Source organism: Lagopus leucura, unplaced genomic scaffold (assembly GCF_019238085.1).
Source record: "Lagopus leucura isolate 7727_CA_CO unplaced genomic scaffold, USGS_WTPT01 Super-Scaffold_73, whole genome shotgun sequence".
Lineage (NCBI taxonomy): Eukaryota > Metazoa > Chordata > Aves > Galliformes > Phasianidae > Lagopus > Lagopus leucura.
The window spans coordinates 78,367,589-78,380,876 of NW_024962252.1; the positions used below are offsets into that span (position 1 = coordinate 78,367,589).

At 38.3% G+C, this 13,288-nt stretch overlaps 1 protein-coding gene across 1 annotated transcript; it reads right to left on the minus strand.

Annotated features, from left to right (window-relative positions):
- Positions 1–673: 673 nt before the first annotated feature.
- On the minus strand, positions 674–13,244 carry ABCG8 (ATP binding cassette subfamily G member 8). Its single transcript, XM_042876737.1, has 13 exons — positions 13,027–13,244; positions 11,907–12,005; positions 11,044–11,200; positions 9,163–9,401; positions 8,654–8,786; positions 7,056–7,325; positions 5,293–5,458; positions 5,116–5,208; positions 4,055–4,251; positions 3,855–3,931; positions 2,112–2,379; positions 1,532–1,659; positions 674–1,443 (listed from the first exon to the last, which is right to left on the minus strand). Exons 1-13 carry the CDS (start codon positions 13,096–13,098, stop codon positions 1,306–1,308), a joined length of 2,037 nt encoding a protein of 678 aa, XP_042732671.1. The 5' UTR covers positions 13,099–13,244; the 3' UTR covers positions 674–1,305.
- Between the last annotated feature and the right edge of the window lie 44 nt (positions 13,245–13,288).

Here is a 13,288-nt window from a genome sequence, read left to right on the forward strand (position 1 = left end):
GCCTAACATCTTTAGACTGGGGGCTTCCTGTGAATTTATTACTGTGTTGAACCTGTGGAAAGCAATGTGGCAGCCCTTCTTGCTAAATGGAAATAATATAACGTTGATGCTCTTTTGATGCTCTTCCGTTTTAATCTCAGTTTCTTCTTTTTTATTATTATTATTAAAAATGAATAGATTTACATAACAGCATCCAGGGCATTACAGCCAATTGCACTACGTGCAACATATCAGTAAATGGAAGTAGAATAGATGTACTTTGCATTTCTGATGTGTATGAGCACAGAGATGTGCATCCAAATGTTTAAAATCAAGCAAGCTAATCTTATAAATTGCTTATAACATCTGTACTTGTTATTTGCACCTGCACTTAGCATGACTGTGTGTGAATTACAGCCATTTATTTATTATTTTTCTGAGTACTGTGCCTTATGGCTGAACTTAATAAGCTGCACAAGTGCAGCATTTCATAGATTGCATTATTAGATCTTCAATTACCAGTGAGCAGTTTTGCTACTTCCTACCTGAGAATCTTAGGAACCCAAACTGGCACATTGCTGATTTGCACTGCCATGGAGAAAGGTATGATTAGTAACAATAAATTGGTGGGTATTTATGCTGTAAAAACAGACCCAAGGAGGTAAGATAAAAATATATTATAAGAAATCATATATACAGTGAGAAAGTATTTATTTTGAGCGCCAACAGCATCTAACTGGAACACAAGGGTGAAATCTTAAAACACTCAAGCAATTAGAAACAATGCAGGATAATTAATACTTGAGTTTTCCATCCTTGCATGTTCTCTTGAGGCTTCGCAGTGAAATCTTCACGTTGCTTTCCTCTGCACTGTTTGTATTAGTGCAGAGTGCAGAAAGTAGTCTTTCATGTGTGCTGATCTCACCTCTGTAGGATCACCATCCATTCAAATGCTGTGTGGCCTGGAACATCAGCTATTACAGTGTTAGGTTAGGCCCTTTTAAATAAGTAGCCCATCGCTTAGGATATTTCAAGTAGTAGTTAACTTACTTAGGCGTCACCTGAATGTCCAAGAAATAAAATTAAATTAAAAAAAAAAAAAGTCAATTTTATTGCGATTTGTCTGATTAGAGAACAAGCTGGCTTCCAACTGCTGGTCTTCTGCTGCCATCCTGTGGCGAAGTGGACTCACTTCATGCAGCACTGCTCAGCCACTGCCTGCTCTCCCAGCACTTCAGCAATGCCCACCAAAAATAAGCTTATGGGCTTCCCACGCTCTCTTGCAAGAGACGCTGTAACCTGCTGCCCCAGCTTCATGCTTTGCTGTTACCAGTCTTGGTTTGATTTTTGCTTGATGAACCTTAATGATAGATAGTATAAAAGCAGGAAACAGAAAATATTGCCACCAATGATGATGTAACTTATGTAAAGAGGCTCTGAGTCCAGACCCAGAGCCTTGGTTACCTGTAACCCAGAGAACAGAAAATTAGGAACTGACAACATTTTTTTCTAATGGATTAATTATTGAGCTTTTTATTAGAGAGTGACTTACAAGTCTTCCTGGAATTTTAATTGTAACGTTCCCATAAGTCATATCATATATGGAATCAGTGAACTGAATTTGCATCATGCCTTGGAAATTCCATCTGAGAAAAGATACCTTAGAAACCCAATATGGAACTGGAAAAAAAAAATGGCAGGAAAAATGTGTATAAATAAGCAGAACTGCTGTCTTGCTGCCATGCATAACTTCTTGACAACCCGAAGCCGTAAATGTATGAGAGTTTATTATTGGACAAAATATATTATTTTGTGGAGATGTAAATTAGGAGAAAGCTAATATCTATATCCATCAAATTCCTGCTGTCTGCTAAGCCTCACTGGAGTTCAATCTTCGTTTACTGAATATAATTTACCCAAGAGACCAGGTAACACTCCAGATTTTTAATAATGCTTTTTTGGACCAAACTTATCATTATCTCAGTTCCAGATGGAGAAACTAATATAAAATGAACTCCACTCTCACTCTAAAGGTGGTATTTTCCTGCATGAGACTCAGCCACACAGTAACCAATTGCTGATGCAAACCACCAGTGTTACAGTTCGGAGGGATATTGAGAGATTTGTTTTACCTGTCCAGAGCTGTTCCAGGCTTATCACAAAACCACCACTCAGGTAGAATGAAGTGAAAAGGACATTGCCAAAGAAAGCTGAGAGCTGTAACGTTGGCAGCAGTGCTGCCACCCAAAGTGCCATTGCACGGGCACTATATACAGCCAGCCACACCGAGAAGAAGTTCAGCAAAAAATGTTCTGCTTCAGGAAACAGATTTGTCAGCCAGTAGATGGGAACCCCATAAATTATAACAAAAGCGCAGTGCTCAGGGAGCTCCCCCAAAATCTGATCAGGAAGGGGGGAAAAAAAAAAAGAGAGAGAGAGAGAAAAATAAGTTACACAACAATCACAAAATTTTGAGATGCACCTTAATGTATTTATGAACTGTTTAGAAAAACTTCAGGCCCCCTTAGAATGCAATTGCTGTTTTTTCCATCGTTGTGACAATTCCTGTAACTAATCGTTACATCACTAGGCCTTTTGTTACAGATTAGATATCTTGTTTTGTTACAGTTTTTGCTGTTTCTAAGAACTGAGGAGACTTTCCCTAAGAACTAGTGTGCCTGCAAACAGGAGTACTGTTACTGACTACTGTGAGTGTGTGTTTTGTCCAAGCTTTGTTGAAGATAGCGTGACATCAAATCTAAAATAGGCTATTGATCCCTTCTTTGTCCTAGAGGTAGTCTAGCTAGCATCTACTTAATTTGCTGTAAAAAAAAAAAAAAAAAGTATGTATGCATATGTTTTGAAGTTTCTCAAATATCTGAAGATATATTAAATATGTGTATCTGTACATACATATATTTATTATAAATATATACATATATGTATATATAAATTTATATACATTTATTTATATATATAAAATTATATATGTGTATATAAGAAATTATATATACAAAGTAAATATGTGTAGAAATACACAACTCTACATATATATATATCCCTGGACTATATATATGTAGATACATGTGTGTATAAATCTATATACATGTATTGCTATGATTATTTTTTCCAAAGAGAGTTGGTACCATCCTCTAATACCAGCGTTGTAACAAATTACAACTACTCCTCTATGAATAATGTGCAATCTTTGTGACACAATGCAAAGAATATTTTTCTCTGGCAACCACTAATAAGCATTTAAAATCTTGAGCAGAAATGGAAACCTAAATTACAGATGCCATGGCAGGCAGAACTCATCTCACAGTGGCAACATCACAAAGAAGGGTTTCTTCTAAACCCTAATTCAAAAGAGAATATAATTTTTCTGAAGTCTTAATGTATTTCCAGAAAATCTGGCTCTTTATGCATTTAATACATTTGTTTCTTGCTGATCAGTACAGATCCAAACAACTATTGGAAATCTAACAGCATGTTGCCATTTCTGTTTTGCTATTGGTACAATTTAATATGAACGCTCTGTTTTACAGATCAAAATGTAATCAAACTTTCAAAGATGCTCCAGTTAATGAAATCAGAAGTTATATAAAACTGACAAACCACTAAATTTGACTTCCAGAGTTCCCAAGTTATGGCCGTAGAACCTCAGAAACCTCAGCCATGAGACATGGCAACAGACCTAAAGTAGTGTGAGGTTTAATCTATTAGCACCAAGGAAGCAAAAATGATAGCCTTCGGTGTCAGGCACAGAAGAAAAAAAGTCTAAAGTGAGCATGATTATTTGTACAAGGCTATGTGTTGTCACTGCTTATTTTCTAATCCATCTGCATGCATTTCCTGGCGATGCAGCCACTTACCTTAGCAAAGAAGTATGGGGTCACAGAATACATTCCATTTTCCAAGTCGTGATAAAGCATTGCTCTTTCAGAATGACCTACAGGGTAGAAACAAACAGGCTGGTTTCACCTTAGAGTTGCACTTAGTAAATGTAATTTGTCATTGATTAAAGAACTTTCTGAATTTGATTTATAACGTTTACAATAATGTTCACACTTACATTTGGCAATAACATCCAAAATCACTGTGAATGGAATTAGTGCACCTAACATGTACAGCAGTGCTGATGTGTCACGAATGGAGAGTCTGCTTTCATGTCCATAGTACAAAAATCCAATTAATAATGACATGACAAGGGCCTCAAATCCATGGACTAGTAATGTTGGGAGATCTCTGAAGTCGTTGGAGACTTGACGACTAGGAAAACAGCAACATTAATCATAAGGTATTAATGCCAGTTACATTCAGATATATTGCTCCAAATGCTCTGCTAACATCAGTTTGTTGAACTCGCTAACTCTGAGTAGGAATTTGTCTATCTGCTTCCAAACATTATTTGACTGAATTAAAAAAATAAATAAACTTAATTAAAGCTATTGAGCACCTGTAGTGTAGCTTTTCAGGTCTGAAATGCTGAAAACTTGAAGGAATTCAGTGAGGAGGAAGATGTGGTTTTGGAGATTCAGAAGCAATTATTTCAGTAAGAGAAGTGTCTTCTTTAAGGGCCTATAATAGCAGCTGATACTAGCAGTGATGTTCTGTTTGTATTAAGCAAGTTGGCTATAGTTCTTTTGAGTACAGAAGCATGAATCTCAACTATCAATGTCCATCCACCATTGCTCTAATCACTGAAGCCTCCTTGGCTTCACATCTGAGGCAGAAGTATGAGGATAGCAATGCCTGAGCCTACCACAAGGCTGCCCAGGCTTGCTAAGTGTTGAGTCACCTTGATTTGGCATGGAGATCAGAATGGAGGTACCCAAAACTGGGATGCACATTCCTGAGCCTGGAGGCTCCTGCTGCTGCCAAAACCTGCTGCAATGTGATCTGGAGATTATTTTTGTTTGGAAGGACTCCTGGGGCAGAAAAAAGGAACGCATATAGGACTGCTGCCCTACTCAGAGAATTGGGGTGATCTGGTATAGCAACACCTCTGCTCCATAGCTTGCTAGTGCTAGCCAAGCACTTTCAGCATGTTCTCACTTCACATTTTGTACTTCTTAATGCTTTAAAATACAGATGGACACAATATGTAATTGTTTAAGTTGGCAATAAGTTTACCTTAATAATACAGTGAACTGTTTCAAGACTCCTGGTAACTGATCACTTGAATGGTATGGCATGTTGATTACCTCTTCTGGTTTTAAATGAGAGCTGATCAAAAGAAATTAAAAGGAAATGAAACTAGCTGAGGTTGTAGCAGTTATTCCACATTTGTTGTATGGCTGTTTTAATTACCTTTGCTTGCTGGTAGTGGTCACAACACTGTCACTTTCACTTGCTTTCCATAAGAAATCATCAAAATCTTTGATTTTTTCTTGGAACAAGCTGGCAAGAGTATTTGCTCTTTTTAGGCTTTCCATCTCCTTTTCTGTAGTGTGTTTATCAATACTGGTCAGGTCAACTGCAAGATATTATTTGAGACGATACTGTATGCTACAGATGCGATAAATATATGATGTGTTTAGAATCAGAAATTTCATCATGAACACACTGACCTGTGTGCATAAATTAAGATACAATGGTTAAAACTTTGTTAGTCACTTCAGGTGGATACTGAGAAAGCGTGAGAATATTAACCAAGGAGGACATAGCAGCAGCAATGGTAATTCATTTAGCTTTTTAAAAAAATGTTGTTATTCAACAAAATATTTTTCAAAATCTAAACTAACATTTAGTAGTATTTTCCAGTGCTAACTTTCAGTGCAGAGTGACAATACCTGATATTTTACAGATGCTGTCTGGGTGAATCTGCATATTTGTTAACTACTATCGTTGAGCTGATCTTCTCCGAACCACACTTCAGCAGAAGTCCATCAGAAAAATGACTTGCAATCTGCCTTATTTAACTGCTCCCTTCTGATGTGGTCCTCCATTTCTTTTATCCACCCCACTTCTGTATTTCTGTATGTTTCTGCATTTCTGTATTTCTTTCAGGTACTCCTCCTTGCCGTGGCATCTTCTGCCATTGTGTTCTATTTCTACCTTCTGTCTGCCTGTATTCTCCACCCTTCCTATCAGTTGTGGCTCTGTGCATTGCACTCAATGATCTTCCACCTTCTTTTCTCATCCCTCCCTGCCTCTAAATTGGTAGGGAGTTTGTCTCCCAAGGACTTTGTTTTCATATGGGAGTGGCTGCAGGACTTCCTTAACGTTGTGCAGGACTGCTCTGAACCACATTGGTGACAAAGGTCTTTTTTTCAGGACTTGATACTAAGATTAATTTCTGTCTTATCTGTGCATAGCTGATAAGAACTGACACTGGCTGCCACATAGGCACGTCAAAGAGGTTACTCTGATGCATGGCGGTCGTTGTCCTTGCTAACTTGAATGCAAAGACCTGAGGGCAATAATGAAAGCAGCCAAGGCAGCCTCTGTGGTAAATACTACTGCCATTAGACCAGCAAGGTGAGATTTCCTTTGAATGATGCAGGAAAAAAAAAAAAGAAGAAGAAGAATGATGGATTTGGGACCATGTAGTTAAATTTCTTTGAGGAGAGGAATCAAAAATCTATGTTTGGTTTTTTCCCTCCCTTCCAATATGCTTTGTTGAACAGCACTCCTCTTTTCCATTTACTGTTCCAGGTGCATATTATTCCTCCCCCTGAGAAACTAGCTTTCCATGTGTTTCTTGAATCAAATTCAGAGAACCATATACAGAAGGAAATTGATCAGCTCATCCAAGTCTTTCTCAGCGAGGGTAAAAGTTTCAACAAGCTGAAACCTGGGAATAAGTGTACTAAGCTTGTGAAAGAGTTGCTACATCTGGCATGGTTAGGAGGAGGATTTTTTAAAATTGATTTTTTTCTACTTATTTTTTGTTCCATTTCCTGTACTGACAAATATAGATTGTATAAAAAACCTGACCTTACTACAGTATTGATTTGAGTCAGTGATAAGGCATGTCTGAAGCAGGTCAATAAAAGTCAATGTTTGCTGATACACCCACAAAAGCAAATGACTTCTAAAAACCTTTTTTTATGACAGTACTTGATACTAACCATAGAAATCTGCAGGATTGCTGTACCTTGGGCAGGGGTAGCCTAGGTCTGTGAAGTACTGGACCATGTCTCTAGCTGTTCCAGAATAGACAGTGACTCCAGAAGTCATCAGAAGAACTAAATCAAACAGTTGGAAAATATCTGACCGAGGCTGATGAAGTGAAAGAAGAACTAATCTGTTTCCTCTGGCCAGTCTGGATAATGTTATCACAAGGTTATGTGCTGTAAAACTGTCCAGTCCAGATGTGGGTTCATCAAGTATCAGTATTCCTGCCAAAGACAGTGAGTTTAGCTGGTTTGGAAAATATGTTCTAAGTAAAAAGTTATTAGCACATGAAATCTCACAGATACATTCCTTTTTAAAAATTCTAAAGTGTATTCCATACTAGAATCATGTAATATTCAATCATGACAACTTTTTTTTTTTTTTTCCACTGTTCTTTTGAATATAATAACTAAGAGTAACTTTTAAATGTTGTCTTGCTCCTATTGGAAATAAGAAGAATGTTTTTTATCTCCATTGGGATGAGTATTTAGGTTCTTCATTAAACTGTGGTCTATTTCATACCTGTTCACATCCACAAATGAAGACTAATGCATATGCTTAAATTTTTTGTTGTTGCTGTTGTTTTGCAAATGATTGCTAAAAACTTGCAAGGATTTTATTGCTTTGCAATGTTTATGTTGTTAAGGAACGTAATGGCAATGTCTGTATAAAGACATATTTTCTGTGATGAGGGAGATGATTTATGTTTGAAATGTAAAAAAGTCTTTACTTGAACTAATCTTTTTTTTACTTTTTTTACTTGAGTGCCAGCACATATATTCTTAAATCTCTTAAAAAAAATAAAATAAAAAAAAGCTTCTGCTTTCATGGTAATAGCAGAAGTTTAACTCCATATAAACTAGAACTTTACAGATCCGTTTCCAAGTATTTCCAAGTGGAGGTAGAAGAGATGAAAAGAAATGTCAGGCAACAAGAGGCTCAGCCAAGATTATTAGTGCTGTTGTGTTGTTGTTATATACAAGGGCAAGTCGGGAATTCACTCCTGCAAGATCACTTGCAGATTTGGCCTCATCTTTTGCTTCTACTGAAGAGGATGGGCATTTTCTATTGGCATAAGCCAGCCATGTCAGAGTTGCACAAGAGCGCAATGTCTTCCTGTGCTGCCAAGAGAAGGACCTTCACTGTTAACATTGTACTTGTGAACAGGTCAGGTTGAAAGAAAGAAAAGCAATCCAAGGTTTATAAGAGATAACCAAGCCTCCAAAGTAAATTGTGGCATACAGTCAGGAAAAGACAAACCTCATGCAGATTTGCACAAACTGGAGCACTGCTGTGAGGGTGACTTCTGGCAATATTCAGTAGGTTGGTTGATGGTGAGTGGAGGCTTCCAGAGGGGATTCTGCCTGGCTCTGTCACTGCTGCTCCATTGGCAAAGCTGGCAGAAGGGCTGCTAAACATCCCTCCAGGACTCCTCCAGGGAGTCCTCCCTGCAAACTTACGTATGACTTTCCCCTGCATCCTCTTGTGTTCTCTAACTACTTCCCCCAGGGTTTTGTGGTGAGCACAAGGAAGTTGTCTGGGTTTTGCTCACCTGGGTTCCAGAGCAGCTGTACACCAATGCTCACCCTCCTCCTCTCTCCTCCTGAAATGCCACGGAGGTACTCATTCCCTACCCTTGTGTTCGCACACTGCCGCAACCGTAGCTCTGCTATTACATCTTCCACCTGGGGGAATAAAAATGAAACTGTGTACAGAAAAAGCTGAAAATAGTTAAAATTCATCCGGATATTACGGTGCTGTCTGATCAAGAGCCACTCGAAAACAAATCTTGGTTTTAGAGATATCATTAAAAATTGCTCAGCAATAAGCAACGTATCTCTTCTTTCGGCCTCCCTGATGCTTTCTCTAGATCATTATTTTTTATGCACTTTGGGACAATTGCTGGTTTCTATCTTGAAAATAAGAAAAAGGCTTATAAATCATAATTTAAATTTTAAAAATACCAGAATGGCTGTTCTGTCTCCAAATACACTGAATCTATTGGATAACTTCTGTCAGATGTGTTTTGATAACTCTGTTTTTTCCCAACAGCTCAATTACCCTTTTTTGCCTTTGTGAGTCTGAAAAACATTCCGGAAGGCGCAGCTTGGCAATGAACAATAGCGTTTCTCTGACAGTCAGGTGGGGGAGCAATCGATCATCCTGCCTCACGTGTGCAATGCATTTCTTGACAAGCTGGGGAGTGCTGGGTTTGTTGTTGATCATGATTTGACCGGACTTGATTTTGCCTCCGTGATCCCGGCAGGTTATCACATCAAGCAAGGATGTCTTTCCGCCAGCTAGAACAATCAAAATTGGAAAATAAGTACATTTCTAGAACATTGATTTGAAAACTGGTTTATTTATATACAGAAGTTTTCGTTCCCTAACTTCTTTTCCTGAACCCTCACTTTTGCTTTTCTAAAGCAGCAAATACAGAATGGTCTTGAAAGAAAATACCGACACAGGACTGCAAGCTCATGCTCAGAAGATCTGTCCCCTCCAGAACAGAGGACATGACTTCAATCTTTGTCATGTCTCAGGAGAATTGGGTGGATGGGCTTTGAGGACAGCTCTTTGAGTGTGAGAAGCAAGATCTCTCCTTGTCCCCCCAGTCACCTTTCTTTTACCCTTTGGAGAGATAGCAGAAAGGTGGAATCCTGGCCTGGCTGCAGGGCTGTCACCTAAACACTCTGCATGATCTTAGTTATTGAAAGGAGCTGTGGATTCAGAAATGGCAGCTGTAACATCTGAAAGACTAAGGCATCGAATGATTATACTGACAATAAAAATCTTAATCATGATCAAATAGAAATTACTATTATTTGAATAAGACAAAAAGTCATTTAAATAATTAAGAAAAGCTGGCTTATGTTCAGAGGTAAGAAAATGAAAACAATGTAATCAAAATATTACTTGGAATTAAATAGCAAATGACTTTTTCCCTTATGCTGTATGATACTTGAGGTAAACACAGAGCTCTCTCATTATGATTAGATGTCATTTATTTCCAGATTTCCTGTTAAAAGATTAACTCCACAATTGTTTTCTAATGTTTACACTTTAAAAAGGAAATCCATCCATCTGTGAAGTATGTATTGCTCAATTTAAGAGTGACATATTGATTGCCATTGACATTGTGAAACTCATCAACAGTTTGACCCATTTTACTAAGGCATTTGAAAAAATAGATGATAAACAGCTTTTAAAAATAGTTTGACTAGTCTGCTAAAAAGGGTATGTGTTCAGTGCGTGTTACCTTATAACAGTGGTGTATCTATATCGCAGTATGTTATTTCATCATAAGCTTTTTTCATTTATTATGGGGAATCTCTAACGTACAACTTCATTTTCATTACAGGTATGTGCTCAGAAAAATTCCACATGACAATGGGGGAAAAAAACCAGAGACCTGTTTTTAAGACACTGTAAGTCAAACAGAAGAGGAATTATCTTCTTAAGTTTTACATTAATTGATCTGAAGGTGGTAGTTTATCCTCTAAGGGTTGTTTGCATGCGAAGGGAATTGCTATTTGTGGCTATGCTCTACCAGTTGCCACTGATCTCTGTAGGTCTGGCTTCGTATCTGCTATGTTACTGGGTGAGGTTTGCAATCTACCTTTGTTTTTTTTTGTAAGAGCCGTGAAGCTGCTTCACATGCAACAGAGGAGAGACTGCAAACCACAGTGGCAGCAGGGAACAAAGAGCAAATATACAGGTCATAGGAAAAATTGGTTTTGAAAACAAATTCATAATACATGTTTCTCCAGTATGATTCTTTGTTTTCTCACACTTAACTTTTTAATGATGTATTTAAGTGATACATTTCTACTAGTTGTTTCTCAGCTAGATTTTGCCATTCAAAGGGCTGACGAGTATTGTTTACAATTGTCTATGTTTTATCCAAGGGTTGATCAAATCATGAAACATGGTTGCTCTTACCAGTGCTTCCTATAATAGCTAGCATCTGACCACTGTGAACTTTTAAATTCAAGTTCTGGATTATTGACACGTGAGAATCAGGACCTGAGTTCCAGGGCAATAGCAATTGCATCTGCGTGAGTTTCTCATACCATGGAATCTGGGATGCCAGGTTAACCTTAGAAAGAATAAAAGCAAACAATAAACTACTTCACGGTAAGTACTTTCAAATCCGTTACAAAGCAGAGAATAAGTTAAAATAATATTGCTAATATTCAGAAATACAGACAAAAATTCTCTTCGAGGTGTGTATGTTTTTCATCCTTTGCTCCTTATTTCTGTTAATCACCAAAATTATCTGTCCTGTAATGTATTGCTATTGTACGTTATTAATTTTTAATGCAATTAAAAATTACTCAAAACTGGAAATTATGAAGCCTACTTCAGATGCCCCATGGCACAGAGGGAAGTGACAAATTTCACTAGTTTTCTGAAATCCTCCTTATATTTGTTATCCATGTCATCCTGCCACATCTCCTGCATACACATTCTTGCCAGCAAAGGCTCCCGCTATCTCTGGCTGGATGGAAAATCGCTCTGCTTCCATCCTCCAAGGAGTAATTTAGCTTAAGACAGAGAAAATGGCCTATAAACTGACCTCTTCTCCTGTGCCATCCTCTAGCTTTACTAGATATGTTTACAGTGGAGCATGTAGCCAATGCTACAGCCAAGAGCATGATCCTTCTTACAAAACTTCTGTATATTTCACTGTGCAACATTTATATGAACTTCTTTATTCTACTTCTAAAATGGCTTACAAAATGAAAGAAGAACTGCTGGATATGTTCCCTGCTCAAGGGAATTACATAAAGTAGAGTGTTTACCTGGTAGTTGAGTTCTTTGACCTCAAGAACATTTGATTTTCCGCTGTATGTGAAATACAGGCTGTTATCTTCTTCAGAACAAAAAATACTGTCCTGGGCCTTGATGTGGAGAAAGCACTAGCTTAGTTACAACAGTTAATTACAATACCTAAAGAGCTATTAAAATTTGATTACAGAGAAAAAAGGAATAGAGATATAGAAATGGAAATATGTGCAATGGGATATACCAGTTTTGTTAAGTTTCCATAGTACAAAAGTGCAAAGGGTTGAAATGTTACCTGTTAGCCAGCATGAAATGCAGTTTGTTCTAAAGATATGTCAGAGGGCCAGGTATGCTGTGCTGTGCTCATCTTTCAGTTGAAATGAGTCTATTTCTGAAATGGAGCTAAATCCTATGCCACCATAAGGAGATGAATCTAATCTGTTCTATTCTATTTTTATTACTATAGAAGAAATGGATGACTGTTGGAGTGTTAATGTCTACTGGATCAAAATGGTATGTATTGAAATTGGTATTTTATGGCAGCTAAAAATTACACTACGAGCATGCTCGTTATTTAATTCTTCCATACTGTACCATAGTAACCTGAATCAGTTAATTCACCACTGCCCACATACAGAAGATAATTTGCTGATGTCTATGCTTATAAAGAGTAAATGGTAGCTGCAAACAGTGAATGCTCAGTAAGAAAATGTTAATCATAATCAGACAGGGTATTAATTTAACCAGCCAAAATATCCAGATACCCACCATCTCTGCTGAAGAAATGTCTTGTAAAATAACGGGGAAATGGCACGTTATCCTAAGTCAGCATTCAGAGGTCATCCTAACCCCTGTGTCTTTTGTCATAACAGGGGCTAAGGCTCTTCCAGGGATTTATAGTTTGAGTTCTCATTTCACCCAAGTCATGTAACTTTCAGCTTCAGCTGAGGGCTGCTGGAAGAGCTCCATTCCCCTTTTTCCTGTCTAGGTACGCACTGGAAAGCAGCATGGTACTAAATTGTCTGAAAAGCAACACTAAGACCTTGCCAGCTCTCTCTGTAGTCCTTGGAGGAAGCCTGGGCACTGGGCATTGCCTCCCAGCAGCCCGCAGCCAGCCCTCTCGCAGCTCTCACTCACCGATGAGCTCGTGCATGTGTCCTGGTTCCAGTTGGCACCTTCCAGAGAGATGTTCTCGGGGGCTTTCTTCATCTTGGCCGCACAGGACCTTGTGCCCTGTGCTGCTTCGGTGATGGGCTCCTGCAGAGTCGTGGGGAACCTTCCCTCCTTGCTTCTGAGCTTTCCAAGCGCCTTCAGAGCAGTGCCCTGGTGTCTCTGCAGCAGGCGTGACCTTGTGGACTGGGAAATACTCCCCTCCTCCCAGACACTGACAACTAGGGGT

Coding starts and splice junctions, on each gene's coding strand:
- ABCG8 (XM_042876737.1), bottom strand. CDS start 13,098: ATGAAGAAAGCCCCCGAGAACATCTCTCTGGAAGGTGCCAACTGGAAC. Junction 7,326..8,653: donor ACAGCTGCTCTGGAACCCAG/GTGAGCAAAACC, acceptor TGTCTTTGGCAG/GAATACTGATACTTGATGAA. Junction 1,444..1,531: donor TTAAAATTCCAGGAAGACTT/GTAAGTCACTCT, acceptor TCTGGGTTACAG/GTAACCAAGGCTCTGGGTCT.